The sequence below is a fragment of the Vicugna pacos genome, chromosome 1, assembly GCF_048564905.1.
Source record: "Vicugna pacos chromosome 1, VicPac4, whole genome shotgun sequence".
Classification (NCBI taxonomy): domain Eukaryota; kingdom Metazoa; phylum Chordata; class Mammalia; order Artiodactyla; family Camelidae; genus Vicugna; species Vicugna pacos.
Window position 1 is genome coordinate 122,041,694 of NC_132987.1, and position 23,007 is coordinate 122,064,700.

Below are 23,007 nucleotides of genomic sequence, written 5' to 3' on the forward strand. Positions count from 1 at the left end.
ATGAAAATGTTATAAAATTGACCGTGGTGAGGGTTGCACATCTCTGTGAGTATACTGAGGCCACTGATGTGTAAGCCGTAGTGAGGAAACTGTGTGACATGTGAGTTACATCGCAGCAGAGCTGTTATGTAAAATGGTGCATATGTACATACATTCTCAGGGAAATGTACAACATATATTTTTAAAATTTTTCCCCCAGGCATCCACTATTTCCATTATTAGCTTTGTTGTTTGAAAAATGTGAGCAGTCTACACAGGGCTCGGAAGGCAGCACATCTGCCAGCTTTGACGTGGACATTGAGAATTTTGTAAGGAAGCAAGAGAAGGAAGGAAAACCCTTCTTTTGTGAAGATCCAGAAACTGACAATTTAGTAAGTAAAAGAAGTGTTTTCATTTTTTATTTCTTCTAAATTTAAAATCTGTTCAGTAATTTTAAATTTCTAATTAGAACTCTGGGTCGTTTGAAGCTCTGCTGAGGCGGAGGACCGTACAGTTCATGAGTAGCTTACTGTGTGCGGCTGGAGTGTCCCCAGGTCTCCAGCCTTCTCCCTTCAGAGCCTGCGGGCTCTCGGACCAAAACCTTAGGCCCTGACCAGCAGGGAAAGGTCTTTGGAAAACTTTTCCCTGAAGAAGTTGCCCTGGTCTCAGGTGGCGGTGTTGTCGTGGTTGCTTTTAATTTCTCGTTACATATTCGACCCTTACAGCCAAGTGAATTTTACAGGTGGGTTGTCAGTCAGTCTCCTCACCTTTGAAATGGGACTAACAGCACCTTCCTTTCCGGGGTGAGGACCTGAGGCTGTCTCTGCCTCTGAATCTGTGATGCAGCCGCCAGCGAGCAGGAAGCAGGTGTGGCCAGCGTGGGCCCGGGCTGCCAGGGGCCGGGCTCTCCTGCCCTGTTCTGTAGCACAGGGCCCGGCAGGCTTGATGCCTGGTACTCACTCTCGTTATTGACCGGCTGACTGGTTCATTCCCCGACGGTGAGAGCCCACCAACAAGGTCACGGGGAAGGAGCTGAGTTTTAGGCTGAGGGTTCACCGCAAGTGGTGTTCATGGTAACAGGTCTTCGTTAGTGTCAGTTGTCTACTGCTGGGGGCAGATTACTCCCAATGTAGTGACTGCATATAAAATCATAGAACTTATTGGGGATTTGTAAGAGAAAATCTTTAGAACCAGGGCTAATCGAGGGCTAGGTAAAGAGTTCTTTGCATGGACACCAAAAGCAGAAAACCATGAAAGGTGGAGTTGGTAAGTTGAACTTCTTCAAAATTAAGAACCACCTAGGAGGTGGGTCTGGATTCATCCCCATTTAGAGATGAAGAAACAGGAGCAGAGCGAGGGTAAGCCTGTAGCGAGCCTGTGGTGGGGCTGGGCGGGGGCCCGGCCATCTCCTGGTGCCGTGACTCTCTGGGGTGGCTCAGGGATGGTCCGTCTTCCCTGCACACCAGGAGGATCCCAAACCCCGAGCCGCAGGCCGATGGGGCTGGAACGATTTGTTGTTCTGCATAATCTCTGGTGTTTTCCCTCTGTTACTGGCAGTGTGGATGGCCATGCTGCACAGTGTTCATGCCAGTGGCCAGCTGTGTGCTGGTACTTGTAACTTACCACTGCACCACCTTTTTCTTGTCTGAAAGTCTTGATTTTCTCTGCTTCTAGATGGTGAAAGCAATCCAGGTTTTGCGTATTCATCTCCTTGAGCTGGAGAAGGTTAATGAACTCTGCAAAGATTTCTGCAGTCGATATATTGCTTGTCTAAAAACGAAAATGAACAGTGAAACCCTCCTGAGCGGAGAACCCGGAAGCCCGTACTCCCCCGTCCAGTCCCAGGTACTACGTCCCGGTCACGAGCGTCTGCAGGGCTGGCGCGTGTTGAGACACCAGCCCGTCAGAGTTGTGGGCTGTCTGTGTGGCTGTGCTGCACCAAGGACCCCCGGGGCTGGGGACCTGGCCTGCTCTGACAGTGAATTCCCTCGGGCTGGGAGAGGCCCCAGCTGCTTCTGCAGTGAATGAAGTGAGGCCTCAGTCTGTGGCCTGGAGCCTGGAGCCTGGAGTCCACGTTTCTGGGGACCAGAGTACCATTCATCTCTTTCTTTCTCTTTTTTTTCAGATGTATTTTTTAAATAGTGGTAGAATACACATAGCATAAAGTTTACAAGCTAACCATTTTAAAGCGCTCAGCTAGGTGACATTAAGCACACTGACAGTGTTGTGCAGTCATCACCTCCATCCGCTTCCAGATTGTTCCATCTTCCCAAACTGAGACCCTGTCCCCAGGAAACACCGACTACTCTTCCCCCTCCCGCAGCCGCAGCCCCCGCCACTCCGCTCTGTCTCTGTGAATGTCACTAACCTGGGTCCCTTGTGAGAGGCAGTCGTACCATGTGTGTTCTTCTGTGTCTGGCCTGTTGTATGCAGCATGGTGCCCTCAAGCTCGTTGCTGTCAGTTAGCGCTCTGCAGGCACGTGGTGACATTTCCTGGTGGTTGTGGCGTGTGCATCCCCGATGGCTATTGGCGTTGCCGTCTGTCACGTGCTCACTGTCCATCTGCGCCCTCTTCGGGAGACTGTCCGCTCTTGTCTTCTGCCTGTTTTCTAACTGGATATTTAAAACCTGTTAGCCCCTGAGAGTGTGCTACACACTAGTCCTTTACTGGGCACGTGGTTTATGAATATTTTCTCCAAGTCTGTACTTTGTCTTTTCATTCTCCTTTTTGGGGGAGGTGCTGGGGATTGACCCGGGCCTCATGCATGCCAAGCACATGCTCTACCACTGAGCCACACCCTTCCCCGTCTTTTCAGCCTCTTAACAAGGTCGTTTGCAGAGCAAACATTTTTAATTTTGATAAAATCCCAGTTATCAACTTTTCCTTTTATGAGTCATACTTTCACTGTAAAGTCTAAGAACTCTTTGCCGGGCCCTAGATCCCAAAGATTTTCTCTCTCTCTCTCTTTTTTTTTAACCTAAAGTTTTATATTTTACGTTTAAATCCGTGGCCCATTTTGAGGTTTGTGCATTTGCCTCTGGGCGTCCAGTTGGCTCCAGCACCATTTGTCGACAAGGCAGCTCTTCCTGCACTGAGCTGCTTTGCACCTGTGTCCAAAATCAGTTGGGCGTGTTTGCAGGGCCTGTTTCTGTGTTACCTGCTCTGCACGTGTGCCGTGCAGTCTGGATTCCTGTGGCTGTGTAAGTCTCAACACTGGGTTCACCGATTCCTCTTGCTTTATTCATCTTTTTCAAAATTATTTTAGCTATTCTAGTTCCTTTGCCTTTCCATGTAAATTTTAGAATAATTTTGTGTGTATCTACCAAAAATGTTACTGAGATTTTGATGGGAATTGCATTAAACCTGTGCATCATTTTGGGGAGAACTGACATCATTACTTTCTTGACTCTTCCAGTCCACAAACGTGATGTTCTTTCCATTTATGTATGCTTCTAGGATTTCTTTCATCAGTGTTTTGTAGTGTTTGACATATAAGTCCTGCACGTGTGTTTTTAGAATCACACCTAAGTGTTCCTTTTTTTGACCAGTGTAAATGATGCTTTGTTTTTAACTTCAGAGTCCTTGCTAACATGTAGAAATCCAGTTGATTTTTGCATGTTTACCTTGTATCCTATGACCGCAATGAACTCAATAGTCCTAGAAGGTCCTTTTTGTAGTTTCTTTGGGCTATCTACCTGCTTAGTTTTGTCGTCTGCAAACAGGGCGGTTCCGTCTCTTCCTTTCGGATCTGTATGCTTTCTATTTCCTCTTCTTGCCTTGTCGCACGGGACGGAGCGTCCCTTGCTGCCTGAATGGTTGGGGAGAGCGGGCGTCTCCCCAGCTGCAGAGGGAACGCGTTCGGCCCTTCCTTGTTGGTTACAGTTTTAGTGGTAGCTTTTTTTCCTAAATATCCTGTGTCAAGTTGAAGAAGCACCCCTCTGTTCCTGTTTTTCCGGGAGTTTTTATTACATTAAATTTTGTCAGACGCTTTCCCACGTGAGTTGATATGATTCTGTGATGTTTCCCCTTTCACCTGCCAGCATGACAGGTGACATTACTTGATTTTTTCAATATCGAGCGAGCCTTGCGTTCGTGAAATGAACTCCACTTGGTCACAGCACATAATTCTTTTATACAGATGCCTTATTCTGTTTGCTAATATTTTTAAGGCATTTTTGTGTGTACATTAAGGGGTAGTCATCTGTAATTAATCTTTCATGGTACAGTCCTTGGCTAGGTTTGGTTATCAGGATAATACAAATTTCATAAAATGAGTTGGAGAATGTTTTCTCCTTTTCTGTTTTCTGGAGGAGACTGTGTGGAGCTGGCATTAATTCTTCTTTAAATGGTAGACTTCTCCAGGGACACTACCTAGACCTGAAGATTTCTTTTTGAAAGTTCTAGAAGTGCTAATTCAGTTTCCTTAATAGTTACAGGGCCACTCAGAGTATCTGTCCCTTCCTTTTGTGTTGCTTTCATTTCTTTCCTCTCTTTCTAGGGTTCTTGATATGGGGCTTAAATCACTGATTTGGGTGGCTTAATTTTGATTCTGACAAGGGTAATGTGGCAGACTTTCTATATACCTACCAAAGCTTCTGCTTTCAAATTGATGTAGTAGCCCACAGAGTAATTGTCTTTGAAGGATATCCACTGTTTAGCTGTTCAAGCTCCTGGGTGTCTGCTGCGTGCCAGACCCTGTGCTGGATGCCAGGGGCAGAGATCCCTTCCCTCACCAGTCCCCACCTCACCCTGACTGCAAATGGATACATTAGCCCTTTAGGATCTGCCTTCACATGAGTGGAAGCTCCGACGTGGTGTTTGTAGACATGCGCATGGAGCTTACTGTAGGCCAGACCCAGGCCCCACACCCCACAAACGTGAGGGCTTCGACATGGGGAGGGCAGGTACCGAGCGTGCAGGCGCCGGGGTTGACTCCCCAGCCTGCGGCGTAATCGTTTGGAGAATAGCTCATCCTGTCCGGGAGACTTTGGTTCCTGGAAAAGAGTCTGAGCCAAATTGAATGGAAAAGCTGTGTGATGAGATTAGGTAATTTTGGTCTTCCAGGGCCGTAGGGTGTGTTTAGTATGCTGATGAGATGAAAGGTCATCTTTTGGAAGCTCAGTTGAAACTAGTATCTCAGTACTGATCATCATACTTAATGTTCAGTCAGTTTTGCATCCAGGTTTCCAGGTGTGTATGTAATGCATGCGTTCCGGACGGCTTGTCGTCTGCTACGCTCTGTGCCTCAAGCATCTTTCCTTCATTAGTGATACTGTTATGCCACTTGTTCTGAAGTTGTAAACGTGGGTCTCCTGTTTTCTACTCATCCCTTCACTGTGTATCTGTGACTTACAGCAGATTCAAAGTGCCATCACGGGCACTCTCAGCCCCCAAGGAATCGTGGTGCCGGCGTCCGCGCTGCAACAGGGGAACGTAACCATGGCAACAGTGGCAGGTATGAAGACAGGAATAGGGACACTTTCCTTGAGCTTTTGCAGAAAAAAAGCCTTTATAGTAGAATGAAGAAGTTCAAAAATACAGTTTTTAATTAATGCCAGTTCCCGATAGAGGAGTGCCAAGATCTGGAGCTCTTTGAATGCCTGATTCTTGTTAATTCTCAATAACAAATGTTTTATGCAAATTGTGTTTTCCTATCAAAAAGTATTGGGAAGAAAGGTTTTATAGGAGTTAAAAATATATAGCAAAAAACAGTTATAATTTTCAAATAACATAGCTTTCAGTTGTGCTCCAGCAGCACTGGAAGATCTTAAGCAGAGCTATTACTTAATGACACACAGATGAAAATGCAGCCTGGAGGTCAGGATTACTTGTTCTAGGCACACCACGGGCCTCTAGAATCTGTCCCCTTCCTGTAATGGTTTTTGTTGTACGTTGCATACAAAGAACCATCATGAAAGTGGAGTGGGGCTTGGGAGGAGCGGAGACCTTTACACTAAAACCCCCCACATAATTGCTCAAAGGGAAGCCTCCATAGGAAGTTGAAAGCACGTTGAATCAAAAAAATAAATAGAATAAAAGTATTTGTTGTCAGACACCTTGGCCAAGTCCTTCCCTACACACTGACTGTGGGGAAAGGAGGAAATAGAGGTGAGCCACGGAAGAGAGGCGCAGACCCTGCCCCTCCCAGCCCTCCCCCATCCCCTGCCCTGGGTGGTGAGGGGCCACGGCCGCCCGCTTGGCACCTGCTCTCCCGCCGGGTGGCAGGTCACCTGGCAGAACACCGTGGACCGTTTGACATGATTTCCAAAGCTCGTACGCCACAGGCTGTGTCCCTTCCTTGAGCACATTGAGAAGATGCTTTCATCGCTGAGTCGGGAGAGGGATTTAACTTTCCCTGTTCCTTTTCCAGGTGGCACAGTCTACCAGCCTGTCACAGTCGTCACTCCCCAAGGCCAGGTGGTGACCCAGGCGTTGTCGCCTGGCACGATCAGGATCCAGAACTCCCAGGTGCGGGCGCGGTTCCCGGGAAGGGTGTGGGGCGGGCGGCACAGGTGTGGGGACGCAGGTGGAACGTGGCCCCAGCTGTTCCCTCCGCGTGAGATCCTTTGTCTCAGACTTGCTTTCCCACGGCGTCTCCAGCTCATCTGAACGTCAGCGTTCTGTTCCCTTTTCACTCTCCATCTCCCCATTGTCGCACAGTTCAGGGGACTCTGAGGAAGGAGAAGTCCTGTGTTGTCCCTCCCTGCGGGCGACCGAGGTTGTCCAGTCCAACGCTGGGTGTGGTGTCGCCTCTGCTACAGGGGACAGGAGGCGGCGTAGACGCACCCTCCAGGCCTGTGGAAGTTCACGGCGGAACCTCCAGGCAGGACTTTCAGGCCACGGGGCAGGGGTGGGTGACAGAGCTGGAGGTGCCGGGATGTGCTGGCCGGACCTTGGCCATCCAGCCATCTCTGAGCCTCTGTGCTGGAATGAGACCGCTCCCCTTCACATTCTGCAGATACACGCATGCTTTTCTTTCTTTCACACTTAGGTTTAAAGCAGAAGCAGTATTTTGTTACTAGTTCTTACTTAAGAACACGGACTCACTCTTTGTGTTCGTTCTCTGTGCTTGGGCTGCATGGGTACATTCTACATCCTCATTCATAACTTGGAGGCCTGGCCTCAGGGAGGTCAGGGTTTTCCTAAACCAGGTCGCAGGTACGGGGGGGGGGCCTGGGGCGGCGTGGGCAGAGGCCATCCCGGCACACACCGGCCCAGGATGTGAGGTGACTTCTGAGGCCCAGACGGGTCTCACCCCCGACCAGCCCCCTCGCCCTGAAGTTGCCCATTTACAGTAGCTGTGGACGTAACGCTGGTTTGCGGAGCGTTTCCTCATACCGCGGTGAACTGTCTTCAGGAGAAAACATTCTGAAGTGAAACGCCTTACTGGTGTGGTAGAGGTTCATTCGTTCTGTTGTTTAAGAGAGAATCAAACTGGACTCGTCTGCAGGCGGAGGTTCCTAGCCAACGTGGCCCACGTGCGGGTTCGGGTGATTTCAGCTGAGCCCCTTCCCGCGGGGAGCCTGTGTGGGCGTCTGGCTCCCTTGGGCGAGCAGACCTCCTCTGCCCTGGCCCTCCGCAGCCCTGGCAGCCCCCCCCCCCACACCCTTGTCCCCTCTCCTCACACCTGCCTTGTCTGTCAGTCCTGGAGCCGCAGGGCTGGGAGCCCGAGGGACAGGCCCCTCGGGGTTTCTCACAGGAAGAAGAGGAAACAGCCTCTTTGAGGAAAACCTGTACATTTATATGCACGATCCTGTCGCAGCTCTTTGGGCCGCTCTGGGCTTTTTCCCCTTCTCATTGGGCCAAAGTCTGAGTTTTTGCTGTGCTTCAGATCACTCGGGGTTTGTGTTAGAAACTGGCAGGATTGCTCGGCTCAGAGAACAGGCGGCCCTCGGCGATGACGCCGCAGTGGCCGGGCGCCCTGGGAGCGTCTGCTGTGCTGCCGCCCGGCCTGCCCCGCAGGTGGCTCCCCCGGCGCCCGGGGTGATTTTAGCACAGCGTCCCCACGCTTCCCCCAGAGAATGCCCTGCCGTGGGGCACTTCCTGGCCTGGGGCCGGTCAGACGTTGCAGTTGGACGCTCTTCCTGGGCCACCTTGACTGAAAAGCCCTTAATTACGCTTGTAGTACTTCCTGCCTGAAAGCACTTCCCTCCGAGGCACTAAGGGGCACCAGGGGAGGGAGATGTCACCGGTCTCCTGTCCCTCTGCCCTCTCCCCTATGGTCTTATTTGCACAACTATTATTCATATATTTTAGGGTTTTGCCTCTTTTTTACCCCTCACAGTTATTTTGAATTCTCTCCTTAATAATCAAGTCGCTCCGCGTCCAGGGTGCTGAGAGGCCAGCGGCTCCCGGCTCTCCCTCGCCGCCCCGTCTGCTCCCCTCAGGCACCCACTCTCAGACCTTTTAGCCTTTTCTTTTGCTGTTTTCCTCCATGATTTTAAGTAAAACCCCCCTCTTGTCTCACCCTGTAAAACCTACAGTTTGGGCTTTTCATTGTGCTGTGGGTGCCCTGTCCCCACCCCAGCCGGTGCCCGTTCCCTTAGGCACCGCGAGGCTGATCGTTTCCACTGTGAACATCCTCGTGAACATGTAAGTGCTGGTTTCTGCTGAGCTGAGGGAGTAATGACCAGCACAGTGCTTTTCTGGTTCAAACATTCGTTTCTTCCCGAGTTAGAAGCTGTTTATTTTTCCCCTTCTCTCCGTGGCATCGGTGGCTGAATCCTCACGGATTCCTCAGCACCCTCTCGGTGGTCCCTGCCACGTGGCTCCTCAGGGCATGCATCCTCCTGTCTCCACCTCGGCCAGGCACTACACACGTTATGCACGTTCCCGAACCTTCCCTCCACATCAGCCTGAGGAGTCCCTTCTCTGCGAGCCCATGCCTTCTCCTTTTCTACTTTCTTGGCTTTACTCCGCCTGTGAAAACTTCCCATGATCAGTGCGTGGGGAGTGCACTGCACTGGGACGCAGCAAACCTAGAAGTGACTTTGCTGGGGTCCCGTCCTTGACCTGCTGGTGGCGTCCGTGTGCGGGGCCAGGTCGGGAGGGCCCTGCGGGCACCATGTGTCCCTGTTTTGCTTTGAGAAGGTCGGCGTGGGCTCCGTTGTCCGGTTTTCTGTGTTTTCTCCTCTCTCGCACGCTTCCCTCTCCTCTGAGTTTCAGGCGCGGGTCTTTCTCGTTGGCCGTGCTGAGCACGACCTCGTGCCTCGTGCCCTTGAGTCTGGGAGTCTCCTGAGCTCCCTGTGACAGCCCTGCCCCCCTCCCCGGCCTGCATCGCCTCCCTTCCCAGGGCCCTATGAACGGGTGCTGGGCCTTCTAAACCGAGTCTTGGTTTTTGTGTATTTTTGTATTTATTTTCCCATTGTCTACTTTCTGAGAAATTTCCTTTTATCTTCCAACCCATCTATTACGTTTTAAATTTTAAGTGTAGTTTTAATTTCTAAGACTCTTCTTTGTCTTCTGTGCCTTTTGTTTTTTTGGAAGTAGCGCCCTGTTTTGGGTTCATGGACAACTGCCGTTTTCTGTGGCTTCTGCACTCCACTGTTCCCTCTGCATCACACTGTTCACTCCCTCCAGTGTTTGCTTTTTGTGTTGGAGGCTTTCAAGTTGGGGACAGCCGGCTGTCCTTCCAAATGTAAGCACGAGCTACTGGAAAGCTGCTTGGTGCTTGTCGGGCGCTGGGCTGTGGCCAGCTGGCTCTTCTGCTGACTGACCATCAAGTTCAGCCAGCCCTCGGCCTTTTCTTACTTCACTTTCTCCCGAGAAGGACTGATTTCTTGCTTGGGGCAGGAGCAGGGTTGCAGGGGCAGAAGTGGGTGGTCTCCCGCTGTATGCAGATTTTCCCCACCCCCCTTCCTAGCCTTGCCCCCTCCCACTCTCCAGCTGGGCTCAGTCTGCAGCCCCTGGTCTGTTTCTCTGGGGAAGAAACCCCGAGTGTCTGCAGGGCTGCGGGCGCCTAGACCGGTCATCTGCAGAGAGTGATGGGGGTGCACTGGGGGTCCCACAACTTCTTGAATGGATTTTCACCCCATTTCCTAGGTTTTTAAATCCCCTACCACCACATGCAGGCCCAGGCTTTGCGGGAGAGCCTTGGGGGCAGGTGGCCCGTCCCCTCCCAGGCCCTCTGGGCAGCGTCTGTGACGCTGAGTCCTGCAGCTGGCGGTCAGGTCCATGTTCATGAGCCCACATGGGCTTTAACCCTGCACAGAAAAAGCAGCTGAAACTGATGCACGTGGCAGATTCCACAAGGAAGGTCATGTGTTAAGTTGAGGCAGATACAGCAGACAAGCTCCATTTTGGCCCTAGTGCTTTGGAACTAGTTTAAAAGTTCATTTTCCATTCCTTTTCCTGTGCACACGAATGTGAGCATATAGGCAGCGCTTAATACCGTTTGCTTTCAGTCCTTTATCAAACAAACACATAGATTCCAAAAAAGTTATGCCCCTATCTTGAGTTTTTAGAAATTTTAGATACAGTTAGTGGTCTTAATGTCTCTTTTAAGTCATGAATTCTGTCTGTTTAGTGTTGGTGTTCAGGCTCTTAACGAATTATTCAAAATGATGGAAACTCAGAGGAAGTACAAATAATAATAGTGAAAACCTCTCCAAAATAAACCGCCACATCCTGTAAACTGTTTATGACTGTTACATGGACACTGACCTACGGAAGTTGATGCTGGTGTGTTTATAAAGTTAGGTTCCTGTGTAAGCTCTCAGTTAAAGCACGAATGACAGCAGAGAGGCCCCCACTGCCTCTGTGCCGAGGCCCGAGCGAGGGGCCCTGCTTGTCCTCTGCTCTGCGCAGTGACCGCCGGGGGCACCGACTCCGCAGCGTGTTGGGAGCGAGACGCTGGGCTGGGCAGGCCTGGCGGGCATCAGCTCTCTTCTCCCACATGTGGTCAGGACACTCATCTAGAAGAGGTCATGCACATGTCCTTCCCTCCTGAAATGGAACGAGCAGAACGCGTCTGGTGCGCTCCCCAGGGTGAGGGGAGCTGCTGGGCCGTCCGGGCAGAGCTGCTGGCTTGGCCCCTCTGCGCTGGGACCCCTCTCTCTGCCCTTTGTGTGTTTCTGGTTCTTTCCCATCTGTCCCACCGCGTGGCTCCTCTAGCCAGTGCACTTTCTGCGTCCCTGTCCACCCTCCTTGGTTGCTGGAAATCTCTTTTAGGCCAGGAAGCGGGCTGGTATCACGTCTGCTGGTGGAGGAGGGACAATGAGAACAGGTGTGAATGAGGGCACCTAGGACCCCCGTCTCCTGGGGTGACCCAGAGGCCTCCTCAGTGTCTGTCCTTGCGGCCTCGCCACACGAGGTGTAAGTAGTTATAATCAGAGGGAACTATGTCCTCAAAAAACTCGCCTGTCCAGGCCTCCAGTGTACAAGCCATGACGGGGACTAAATCATTCACCCGTGCGACCCCAGCTGACTCTCCACCTGCAGTCGTAAGCTACTTGGGTATGTCCTAATCTTCTGTGCTTTCTAACATTATTTTCCAATTGTTTAAAAGCTTCAGTTACAGTTAAACCAAGATCTAAGCATCTTGCATCAAGATGATGGCTCATCTAAGAACAAAAGGGGAGTCCTGCCGAAGCACGCCACAAACGTGATGCGGTCTTGGCTGTTCCAGCACATCGGGGTAAGAACAGAGTGATTTCACAGCCTTATTTTAAGAACCGATATTTTGGTGACTGTCTGTAATGGCTTGAGCACAAGACAGGAAGGAGGGTCACCAAATAAATGGAGGACACTGCTTTCACAGAATGAGAGTAAACGAGGGTCCCACTGTGCAGGGCATAAATTCAGCTCCTGTTGGTGTGTTTGTGCACGTGGAGAAACCACCCTTGGAGGTGCCTGGGTGAGGTGAGGTTAGCTGGAGAAATGCGCAGAGAAAAGGTGCTTTGGGGTAAAACCTCGGGAAATAGCAACATTTTGTGTATTGGGTTTGAAAGCGATAGGAGGGGAGGGGTCAGCAGATGGGTGGATTGAACTTGAAGGGGCTTTGGCCGCAGCTGCACTCCTCTTCCGCCTCGTCTGCGCCTCCTCCCCGCATCTGGGAGTCCTGTCTGGGGGGGCGCACAGCTGCCCATTGGCCTCGCGGGACGACTGGCTCATTACCCTGTGTGGCCCTTTGGTCCTCACACCACTGACCTCAGGAGGAGGTGTGACCCTGAGGAGCTTTCGGAGTGATACCCTGTCTGGCTGCTGGGGTCAGAAGGGCCAGCCTGGCTCTCAGGGAGCACAAGGTGGGGTGTGGGGGGCATGCAGAGGCGATCCTGTGGTCCAGGGGCCGGGTCAGGAGGGCCAGCAGGAAGCCGCTCTCCTTCCGTCATCCACGCTTCCATCCGCGGGGCTGTCCCTGAGAGCTGAGTCTGTTGGCCCCTGTTTGCCCCTTGACGTCACTGCCATTGCCACCCACTGTGGCTGCATCCTCACTGCCTGGGGCGTTGTTGTGCCTGTGGGCACCTCGCCCTCCACTCTCCATAGGCACCTGTCCCCCAGTTTGTTCCTGGGTCCTGTTTCTGTCCCCGCCAGCAGGAGGCTGTTAGGCTTCCCTGGTGTGTGGATGATTCCTGAGGCGGCCGGGCTGACGGTGCAGTTAGACGCCGCTCCTCCCGGAGGCATTGCTGGGTCTTCCTGCCCCTGTGCATTGGAGCCCCCCCCCCCCCCCCCCCCGTCCTTCCCGCGCCCTCCAGGCAGCGGCTGCTGCTGCTTGTCCTGTCTTGTTTTCTTCCTGGTCTGTGTGCTCGTTCCTGCCTCCTTTTTATTTTATGAGCTTTTTAAAGGGCAGAACAGTATTTATATTTGCATGAGCTCTGACTTGGGGCCATGTGCTCATCTATAGAATCAAAGTGGATCATTGTCACTTAGTTTGAGGAGTCAGGCTGCTGCAGAGATCAGCCTGATGCTGCTCCATTATCACCGGGACGCGCGGTGGCTCTTCCAACGCCCGTGTCACTGAGGAGCCAGAACAGACCCAGCCTCACCTGTTGTTGCCTTCCCTCTCGGGGTCCTGGTCGGTGCAGAATAAGGGACTTTGGTGCGGGTAGGTCTTAGAGTAAATGTCTTACTAGTTTCTACATGTGAACGATCATCAACTTTGAAGAAAGCGTTTATTACTATAGGTAGAAATTATTTTCCTTTGGTACTTCTGTGAATTTTGATCCAGGCAGACCTCACTTTATTGCATGTCTCAGATACTGAGATACTGTTTTGTTTTGTTTTGTTTTGTTTTTTTTTACAAATTGAAGGTTTGTGGCAACCCCACATCAAGCAGATCTGTTAGCGCCGTTATTTCCAACAACTTTTGCTCATTTCATTTCTCTGTGTCACATTTTGGTAATTCTCGCAATGTTTCAAACTTCCGTCATTATTGTATTTGTTAGGATTATCTGTCGTCAGTGATCTTTTAAACTTTTAAAAAAATTTTGGGGTTGGGATAGGTAATTAGGTTCATTTATTTATTTTAGAGGAGGTGCTGGGGATTGATTGAACTCAGGACCTCCTGCATGCTAAGCACACGCTCCACCACTGAGCTGTACCCTCCCCACCCCCATCAGTGCTCTTCAGTGTGCCTACTGCAAAAAGATTACGGCTCGCTAAAGGCTCAGATGATGGCTAGCATTTTTTAGCAATCAGGTATTTATTAATTAAGTCATGGACGTTGTTTTAGATATAGTACCATTGTGCACTTAACAGACCGCAGTACCGTGCAGGCCAAACTTTCATGTAACTTTTTTTGGAAACAAACAGATCCGTGACTCGCTTCCTTGAAGCACTTGCTTCACTGAGGTGGTCTGGAACTGAACCCACAGTATCTCCCGGTATGTCTGTACTCACTTCTGATTTAGTTCTGGTGTTTTTCAAGCGAAATACTTCGTCAAACCTAAAAGAAAGAGGAACGTAACAGACCCTCCTACCCCGTCCTTGGGGCAGCTCTTCCCCCACAGCACGGGTCAGCCTGGCAGAGGTTGGTTCTAGGGACCTAGATGGCATCACTGCTCCGGTGCTGGCCAGTTCTCACACGACCTGTGGTGGCACATGTCACCTGAATGTGACGGGCCTGGAGGTCAGCTTCCTGCCTCCTCCTCCCGTTTAGCGGCCCAGGTTGGAGGGCGTGCACACCCTGCTCAGCTTGCTTGTGGTAGAAGACGACACTGTCTCCAAAGGTGACTGTGAGGAATCGGAGACTTGCTGTGGCACGGGCAGGTGACGGATGCACCGTGTCTTGCTGCAGGTCCAAACGCAGCCATCCATCTGCTTCAAACGGATGCAGTTTATGGTTCTTAGATGACACCTGTGAGGTTGACACAAAGCCCACAGATCTTATCAGGCGTCAGGACAGCGCCTGGCGTGGCTGCAGCAGCCCCCCTGCTCCCCAAGGCGCCGTCCTCCTGGTCCCTGAGCCTTCAGACTCCCGTCTGCCCACTCCTCCACCCGAGCGCTCACCAGCTGCTGCAGCTCCGTGCACCCTTGGGTGGCTGGGAGAAAGGCTTCATCCTGTTTAGGCATTTATGGAAAAGGTCACGAGTCTAAAGTTCGGTTTTAGCTGAAAGCACCGTCGACACCACTTTTACTAGTGAGTATTTGTGTGCTGCTTTCCCTGGATGCCCGCAAGTTCCTTTTTAAAAGCTGAAGTACACGGTGACCCTTCTTTTTATTTTCAGCATCCCTACCCGACAGAAGATGAGAAAAAACAGATTGCTGCTCAGACAAATTTGACACTACTCCAAGTTAACAACTGGTAAGATGCACCCTCTTTCTGAAACCGTGCCGTCAACAGAACACCTGGAAATGCTGGCACTAATCAGTAGTGGAGTTTGCTTGAAAACATCCCAGCTAGCGTTCCTCTGTTGTCAGAGTGCCAGGATCGGTGGCCGGATACTTAAGCACAAACCAGCACACACTTTCACCTTCAGTTTTCAGCAGCCAGCACCCGCTGTGGACTTCTTGCCTTCACCCTTTGGCTCCATCAGAAATGTGTTTCTCCAGTGCGTGACCGGCCCTACTCCTGCAGTCACTCAAAGACACGATGTTTCCTCTGGGCAGTGGACGGCCGAGGTGCCGTCTGCTGACCTCTGGTGGCCCCTCTGCACCTGGCCCCCCTTTAGAACCCTCGTGTCACCTGTTCAGCAGTGGTTGGGGGAGAGAGTCCCTCAGCTGACCAGCCGTGTGGTGGTCCTGTCCCACGGCACGACTTGGGGCCCCGCTCTGGTTCTGGTGTCACATGTCACTGTGGACGCTTGGACCTGACCACGTGTCTTCCCTTAAGTAAGAGGTGTTCACATGGTGCTAAGGTCTGGGGTGCACCTACATTTCGCTTGTTAGTCATCTGTCTCATTTTTTATTTACTTATTCAGACGTAGGAGACGATTTCAGCATAAAATTGACATGCATGAAAGAGAAGAAACCACAAATTCTACCACTTATGCACTTTGTTATCTTGTCATTTTAACTGTTAAATTTAACCTTGCAGGTCAAGTAGGTTCCGATAGAAATTAAAAAAATCTTCCAATAGGCAGTTACATATGCGGAAGGCAGGCTTTGGTGTTGGGTGAAATATTTCTATTATCTTGCCTTTGGACCATTTTTTTATTTCGGTAGCAATAACAGACCATACTATTTGAATTATTTCCTGTTGGATCTTTTAAATAGAGCGTTAACAAGAATTCAGAGATGTCAAGCACTTTGTAACCATGAGTTTTGTAATGTCACAGCATGGTTCTGTTCTTTTCATGTAGTCTCAGGTAGAAACTGTTTTGATTCAGTCGTAATAGTGACTGATAGAGAAGCTGGGGTGAGAGACACAGGGTTCCCTCTTTGGAGACTCTGCTTTGTCCCTGTCCAGCCTTCTGACCTCCTTCATCTGTGGGCGTCCGTGCTGTCCCTGACTTGCTCGCCTGCTGTGTTAACAGAATCATATTATCTAGAAGGTTTGACTTCAACTTTTAATTTTAAAATTAATGACAGTTTAATACACAACTTTTATAAATTCTAAAATTTCTGAAGTCTTAGTAGCTGCATTTACCTTTTGTGAGTTGTTTACAAAAACTACATCTTGGACTCAGACTGGCCACACCCACCGTCCGCTTGCGCCGCTGCCTCCAGCCGCGCTCACAGAGGGTGAGGGGCAGGCGGAAAGCAGCGGCGGCTCCGCGGCACCCGGGTGCCGGGGCGGGGGCGCTGGCGTGGCTCCCCCAGCCTTGCGCAGGCTGCGCTGCGGCGAACGGAGACGGACTCTAAGTGAAGCTCTGCGGCACGAGCCTGTTCATTCGTACTATGAGAACATGTCCTAGTGCAGCCCGAGATGGTTTTGAATCCTAGGACTTCACAGTTAAGCAGCCTCGGAGCTGGACATGTGTCCACACTCAGTGCCCGGCTGGGTGCGACTCTCGGGTAGAGACGCAGCCCGCAGAGCCTCGGGCGTCATGAGGCTGCAGGCTCTGTGGTTTTGCAGTAGTTTACCTTTTCTCTTCCTTCGAGAAAATCATGCCAAATCCACAACTTTGACGGTATCGTCAGTGTCATTATGAGTATCAAGGCCACGGACGTGGGCTCCATCAGTTAAGGTGGAAAAGGGCACGGGGTAGAGCTGGGCTTTCTTCGGATGAGCTGCCCTGAACCAGCCCTGTCTCTGTGGCCCTTTAGAGAGTGTGCCTGGCATCCCTCTGAGTTACTTCTTGCTCCGGAGCCGCGCCCCTGCTCCAGGGCCTGGGAGCCCCGTGCGTGCGGGGCGCGGGGAGCGGGTGCAGGGCGCGGGCGCGGGGTGCGGGCACGGGGCGCGGGCGCGGGAGCGCGGTGACGCTCTTCCTCTGCCGCTTTCCTCACGTAGGTTCATCAACGCGCGGAGACGCATCCTGCAGCCCATGCTGGATTCTAGTTGTTCAGAAACTCCGAAAACAAAGAAAAAAACCGCTCAGAACAGGCCCGTTCAGAGGTTTTGGCCCGACTCCATCGCCTCAGGAGCCGCTCAGCCGGCGGCCAGCGAGCTCACCATGTCGGAAGGTAGGCCCGGGCCCGGGCACCGGGGGCCGGGGGAGCAGCGCGGTCTCTCCGCAGCAGCCGGGGGGGCCTGCCCCCGCATCAGCCCGGCCCCGCGCCCCGCCGCCCCGCCGCCCCGCCGCCCCGCCGCCGTGAGCGCGCTGTGTGCACGAGCGCCCGCCCCGGGCGCGGCCGGGCGTGGCCTCAGGCGCCCCTGAGCCGCGCTAGCGTCGCGTCCTCACCTTCTCATTCTCCTCAGACTTTTTTCGCTCAGCAGTTAAGCGTCAAGTCAGAAAGTTTCGGGGCCATTATTTCTTCAGATGTATTTTCCGACCCCTTCTCCGCCAGGGGCTCCAGGTGCCCATGTAACCGTCACGGAAACTCACACAGGCTCTGCTGTTCCCAGGTTGTTGGAGTCTGTTTGTGTCTCATTCTGGCGAGCTTGTTTCTGTTTCGGACCTTCCGCTTCCTGGGTCTTGTCTTCGTGGTGCTTGATCCTGCGCTGGTCACACCCCGTCGGGCCTTGTCTAGAGGTTCCGCGTGGGTCTGTGTATCCTTCACGAGTCGGCTTCAGGTCTGAGCAAACAGTGCAGTTGGCAGTGACTGGGTGACGTTCTCTGCTAATTCTAACGTCTGCCAGTGCCGGGCTGGTTTCTGTGGACTGAGTTCTCATTGTGGGTGCTTCTCCTGGCTGTTTGTGTGCCTGGTGATCTTCGGACGCCAGACACTGTGGATTTCACCTTGCTGGGCTGGGTGTTTTTGTCTTGCTGCAAGTCTTCCTGAGCTCTGTTCTAGCAGTTAAGTTACTTGTCTGATACTCTTGTGCTTTGTTTTCACAACTGGTTCTCATCTGGTGGTCCCAGCAGTACTCAGTCTGGGCTGCTTTTCCCCCAGAACAGAGGCACAACCTTGGGGTGCTCCACTCGGTGCCTGTGCAGGACAGTGTTTCCAGCCCAGCTCCGCGAGCCCCGGACACTGTGCTCGGTAATCTTTTGGCCCGACTCTTTCCCCAGCCTCTGTGGTTTCCTGTACTCAGGGGCTAATTGGTCCTTTGCCAAACGCTCGAGTTACCCCAGAGCCACGCGGGCCCTGGGCCTGGGGGCTCCTCACTGGGCAGCGAATCAGCTGACCTTGTGTCCATCTAACCTCGAGTCATGCTGTCTGCACTGCAAGCTCCATCTTCATCATTTGGGTTTTGACATGCAGTGGTCTTACATTCACATTGAAATGATTTGTATTTTCAGTTTGTGTTTTCTCTTCTAATCCAAGAATTAGCTGGAGAGGTACTAGTTCTCTCTCCCCTCCTCCTTTGCCCCACTCTTGGAAAAGGCAGTGCCTGTCTACTGGGCAAGACGTGCAGACAAGAAAGTCCAGTGAACAGTACATCTTTCCTCCGTCCTGGCTTCTAACCCTCTCCAGGGATGGTCCTTCTTACCAGTCTCCTGTGGACGCTCCCAGAGCATGTGGGGTGCAGTGGTCTGTGCACAGACAGAGGAATAGATGAGTAAATCTCCTTTAGAACTTTCCTCAACACGTGTGTTATGTTACCACACATACATATGAACATACATACATGTGTGTACACAGAAGACATCCTCTTGCTGTCACCCTTTGTTAGTTCTGTGGAGGTTGTTACGATCAGCACGTGGGACACCCCAGGCTGGGCTTCCTGGCCTCAGGGTAGTCCTGGGCCAGCATCTTGAATCTGTGCCCCACTCGCAGGTACTTGGTGGCTGCCCCTCCACTTTTTTCCCTTTCAGACGGCCTTCCTTCCTCTGCCCCCGTCTCCCTGGCTGTGTCTTGTGGCCTCTCCCTGTGTCCTTGGGTCTTCTGTTCTCCACATGGCACTTGGTTTCCACCTGGGCCTCTGCCCTTCCTGCCCTGAGCCCCTTGGACCCTCTGTGGACCCAGAGCTTAGCTACCCAGGGTCAGGGGCCAATTCCCCGGACAGTCTCGAGTGCCCTGGCAGCGTGCATGGGGGCTGGTAGGGGTCCCACTGTACGGCCCGCGCGGTCGGGGGGTGGAATGTGCTCAAGCCAAGTGTCGAGCTGCTGGTGACGGGCGCCTTGTGCTGCAGGAGCCGTTGTGACGATCACCACACCTGTGAGCATGAACGTGGACAGCCTGCAGTCCCTGTCCTCAGACGGGGCCACACTGGCGGTGCAGCAGGTGATGATGGCCGAGCAGAGCGAGGACGAGTCGGTGGATAGCACGGGGGACGGCACAGCTGCGCTGGCGCCCGGCCACATCGGCGGGCTGGTCCTGGAGAACAGCGACTCCCTGCAGTAGGGCCGTGGCCGCCCGTGCATGGCCTGACTTTTTATAGTTTGCACAGCAAACATTTTACACAGTTTTATTGCTAACATGTTTTATATGTAGGTCTAGAAGAGTGCACTTTTGTACTTCATAGTGAGCTCGGCCGGTGCAGCGACTTCTTTCAAGGTGTGTGTGTGCTTGTGTGTGCGTATGTGTGTTTTTAAGGAAATTCTTTAAAGGTTTAACTCTAAAAATGTGATGAATGACAACTCCCCCCACGAACCCCCAGTTAGATTGAGGACTAGTGCTGCCATGTTCTAAAAAATCATGCAGTTTTAATTTAGTTCTGTGGTTCAAGCCGGTCTCAGCGGGCTAATTTCTTTGCGAAGCCCATGGATTTGAAAGAAGCTTCTGCACCTTAAACGGCCAGTGCGAGGTGTTGGCGACACAGTAAGCGGAGTGTGGCCTGGTGGTGAGCGTACAGCAACTGAAACACGGCTGCGCGCGTCCCTAACCCTGTGTCGTTTGCTACGTGTGAAAAGAAACGCCTATTTTTACCTTGCTGGAATTATTGGATAAAAAGCTATTTTTATAAATTCGTTATGAATTGGATTATGACTATGTCGAGGATACAGTTTCTAGGGAGGAAACAGTACATGCGTACTGTCTCAATTTGGAATGCTCTGAGTTGTCCAAATTTAATGATCCTGCCCAAAGTTAGCTAACACTCCATGGTTCTCTGCTATCCCAGGGTGGTAATTTACACTTACTACTATAAAAGAAACAACTATTTAATGAAATTTTGATATCTTCAAATTTTAGTTTATATGTAAATGCTCAGATTGCATTTTACACTGATCTAAACGTATATCTAAAGGTATTTGCTAAGTAGGACTTAGGGAAGTGAAATGGTAGCTGGTAATCAATTAAAAGCTCTTACCAACATATTTCAGTCTAAGTTAAATTTGGCTACAGTTAAGTGGTCAGTACACCATATTAGCTAAGTATCGTTTTAGAATTTTTTTAGCCAGCCATATGTTATGCATAGAACGTTCCTTATAAACTGAAACGCCCTCTGTCCCATCGGCTCAGAGCTGGGCTAGGTACGGACACTCGGCTTCGTGGTGTAATTCCAGATACCTGCTGAGGGGCGGGGACGGGCGGGAGCTCCTGCCACTGGAGCCACGCCGGCCGCTGGGCCCGTGTCGGTGTTTTCTCCCCTACGCTGCTGCTCCGGGCCTTCCAGAGCCTTCTTGTCTGACTCGATCACATCAGATCTGGAATCATTTTAGGGCTTCTGATTCCTGGTGACAAGACAAACCAAAAGAATGAACTGGGTTTTGCTTACTTGGATTTTGCTTTGTTTTCTTTGGTTTACTTTCAAGTGGGGCTTTCAGAGAGAAAACAGGCCACCTGCTTCATGGAGGATGCCTTTACATAACAGCTAACGGGGGGGGGGGCCCTGAAGCTCAGTGCGCCTGCAGCCGGGTCTCCCGCTGGAAGGGCGTCGGGTCCTGCAGTGCCGCCGTGGTGGCGGTTAGGGACGGCGGCTGCACTGGAGGATAGTTTAAGCTAGGGCAGATTTTTTTTTCTGGAACTGACTTTTCCCCTCAAAAGTATTAATAATTAAAGTTAGTCATGGAGAATACTTCCTGGATAACTTAGACGGAAGCAAGAACCACAAAGAAATTTCTTTTAAAATATTTCAGGAGCTTTAAAAGAAAAACTTGACTATTGACTCTTTTGGGGAGAAAATAACATTTTTAAGCAGCTATTACATTCCTTATTTATAAACTTTTTTTGATATTTTAAGTAAAGTCTGCACAAGTATAAAAGATCCTCTTAACTTAAATTCTGTCATCATTGGACTTCTTAGGACTAGGACCCGTGGAAGGTGGCCAGCCCCTCCCTGCCTCCCTCCCTCCCTCTGCTCTTTAGTTTAGGCAGTGAATGCACTCGCAGAACGTGGACTCACACAGGTCAGTGTTTCTGCCCCACCAGAAATCGTGTCCCTGAGCGTGGACCGTGGGTGAGGGCTGCACAAGCCGAGTCCGTGTGGAGATGGGGCTGCGTCTGGGACCCCTGTTGGCACCCAGTGCCGTGGCCTGTGTCTCTCCAGCTGAAGTCGGTTTTCTTAAGCCCTAAATTCTTACTATGTTCAGAGGAACAGCAAGAAGATCTTTAGAGAGGGCACCTGTGGACATAGCCTGAGGGCCCTTCACCTCTGCCCGTGAGTAACTACGGGGGTTTTAAACAACCCGGCAGGCAGAGTGCTTTGGTCCTTAAACCACTGCCCAGCCAGTTGGTTGGCGGTTTGCGCCTCAGAAGCACCCGTTTCCCAGCGCGAGCGGACTGCGAGAGTGTGAGGTCGCAACCCCACTGAGCTTGCATTGTAAATGAACAGATTTGATCCTGACTTCGCTCTTGTTAACTTTTCCCCCATGAAGGATGCTTTTGAGTGCATTTTGAGACCCCAGTGAAACACGTTGCGTGGTCCCCGGCTCGGTGTCGAGTGGGCCGCAGGCCGGGTGGGCTCCAGCTGACGTGCTGACCCGGCGCTCCGTTGTTTGATTCCAGATGTAAAACAGGTTAAGAGTGTATCCGGTGTGCAAAGTAAGGTGGGCCGCGTCCCCATCTGGCTCTTGGGCCACAGGGCCAGGCTGCTGGAAGCTCACACCTGAGGGCTCCAGGAGTCCCTCCCCGTGACCCGCCGATGGCCTGATGCTCCCTGGGCGCCAGGGCCGGGGAGCACTTTTTCTTTGAGACGAACTCAGACACACCCGGAGGGTGCCAGGGCCCACCTCTGGCAGTCAGTGAGAGACAACTCCGCGGCCTTGCTTTGTTTAGGTGTGTTTGGTCCATGAACTGACAATCTTTAAATGTGAATACTGTAACAATGTTTTCTTGGATTGTTGTCTTTGAAGGGGATTTTTGTGAAGCAACTGATTTATCAAAGCAAAAAAATTAAAGACAGAAACATGTTTCATGGATGTTTTGTTTTCTAAAGCTCATGGCACCACAGCTGCTTGTCCGTTTTAAGAACAACATTCCAATGTTGACATGTTCGCCGGTGACACTCGGGGTTCAGAGTGACCCCCGCACATTTTAGAAATTGGCTGCACTGCACCGGAGCATTCAGAGCCATTTACGTTTTCAAGACTCTTAAGTTTCTTCAGTTAGTCATTGGTTTTCTAGGAAAAAAATGGAAAGTTTTTATCTGTTCTTTTTGATTGTAGTTTATTATAAATTAATTATTTTGCTAGTTAATGAGAAGAAAATGATTCATCGGTAAGGTGCTGCCTGTCATAGTTCAGGCCGTCAGATGACACGCCAGAGCTGGTCCCGGCGTCCGGGAGATGGAGAGCCCTAACCCCCTGCACAATGTGCACTTGGAGGCCGAAGTCAGTCAGCAGGCATAAGTGTTTTTAAAAGTGCATCTAAAATCGTGGGCTTTGCGGGAGCTGAGGAGCGGCAGCTGAGAAGTGGTTGCTCCAACAAAGTGGGGTCACCAGCCCTCCCTCCAGGCCCTCCAGGTCGGAGCTGGGAGGGTGGGCGTGGGGTTCAGCCAGGAGAGACCAAGGCCAGCCCTCCACCCTCCGGCTCCAAGCACTTCATCTGCAAGCGGGAAGCCGTTCGTTGATAAAAGGAAGGAATTGGTTCATGAGGTTTAGTCTAGCTCAGGGTAGTACTTGCCTAATAAAATTCCATCTGGAGAGGGACAAGTGAGTGAGTGATGCAGATCCTGGAAGTGAGAGCTGTTGTGGAGACGTTCAGCGCTGGGTTTCGGGGTGTCA

At 51.5% G+C, this 23,007-nt stretch overlaps 1 protein-coding gene across 4 annotated transcripts in view; it reads left to right on the forward strand.

Annotated features, from left to right (window-relative positions):
• Positions 1-22,199, forward strand: part of PKNOX1 (PBX/knotted 1 homeobox 1) — a 41,746-nt gene extending 19,547 nt beyond the window's left edge. For 3 of the 4 annotated variants that reach the window (XM_072969804.1, XM_072969816.1, XM_072969809.1), the window contains 8 exons: positions 200-371; positions 1,654-1,824; positions 5,336-5,435; positions 6,351-6,448; positions 11,487-11,615; positions 14,644-14,720; positions 16,809-16,981; positions 19,035-22,199. In XM_072969804.1, coding sequence (XP_072825905.1) covers positions 200-371; positions 1,654-1,824; positions 5,336-5,435; positions 6,351-6,448; positions 11,487-11,615; positions 14,644-14,720; positions 16,809-16,981; positions 19,035-19,246 — 1,132 coding nt within the window. In that variant the 3' untranslated portion in view covers positions 19,247-22,199. The remainder of the gene's footprint in view (positions 1-199; positions 372-1,653; positions 1,825-5,335; positions 5,436-6,350; positions 6,449-11,486; positions 11,616-14,643; positions 14,721-16,808; positions 16,982-19,034) is intronic. The other variant, XM_072969811.1, reaches the window with a different exon arrangement.
• The last annotated feature ends 808 nt before the right edge of the window (positions 22,200-23,007 follow it).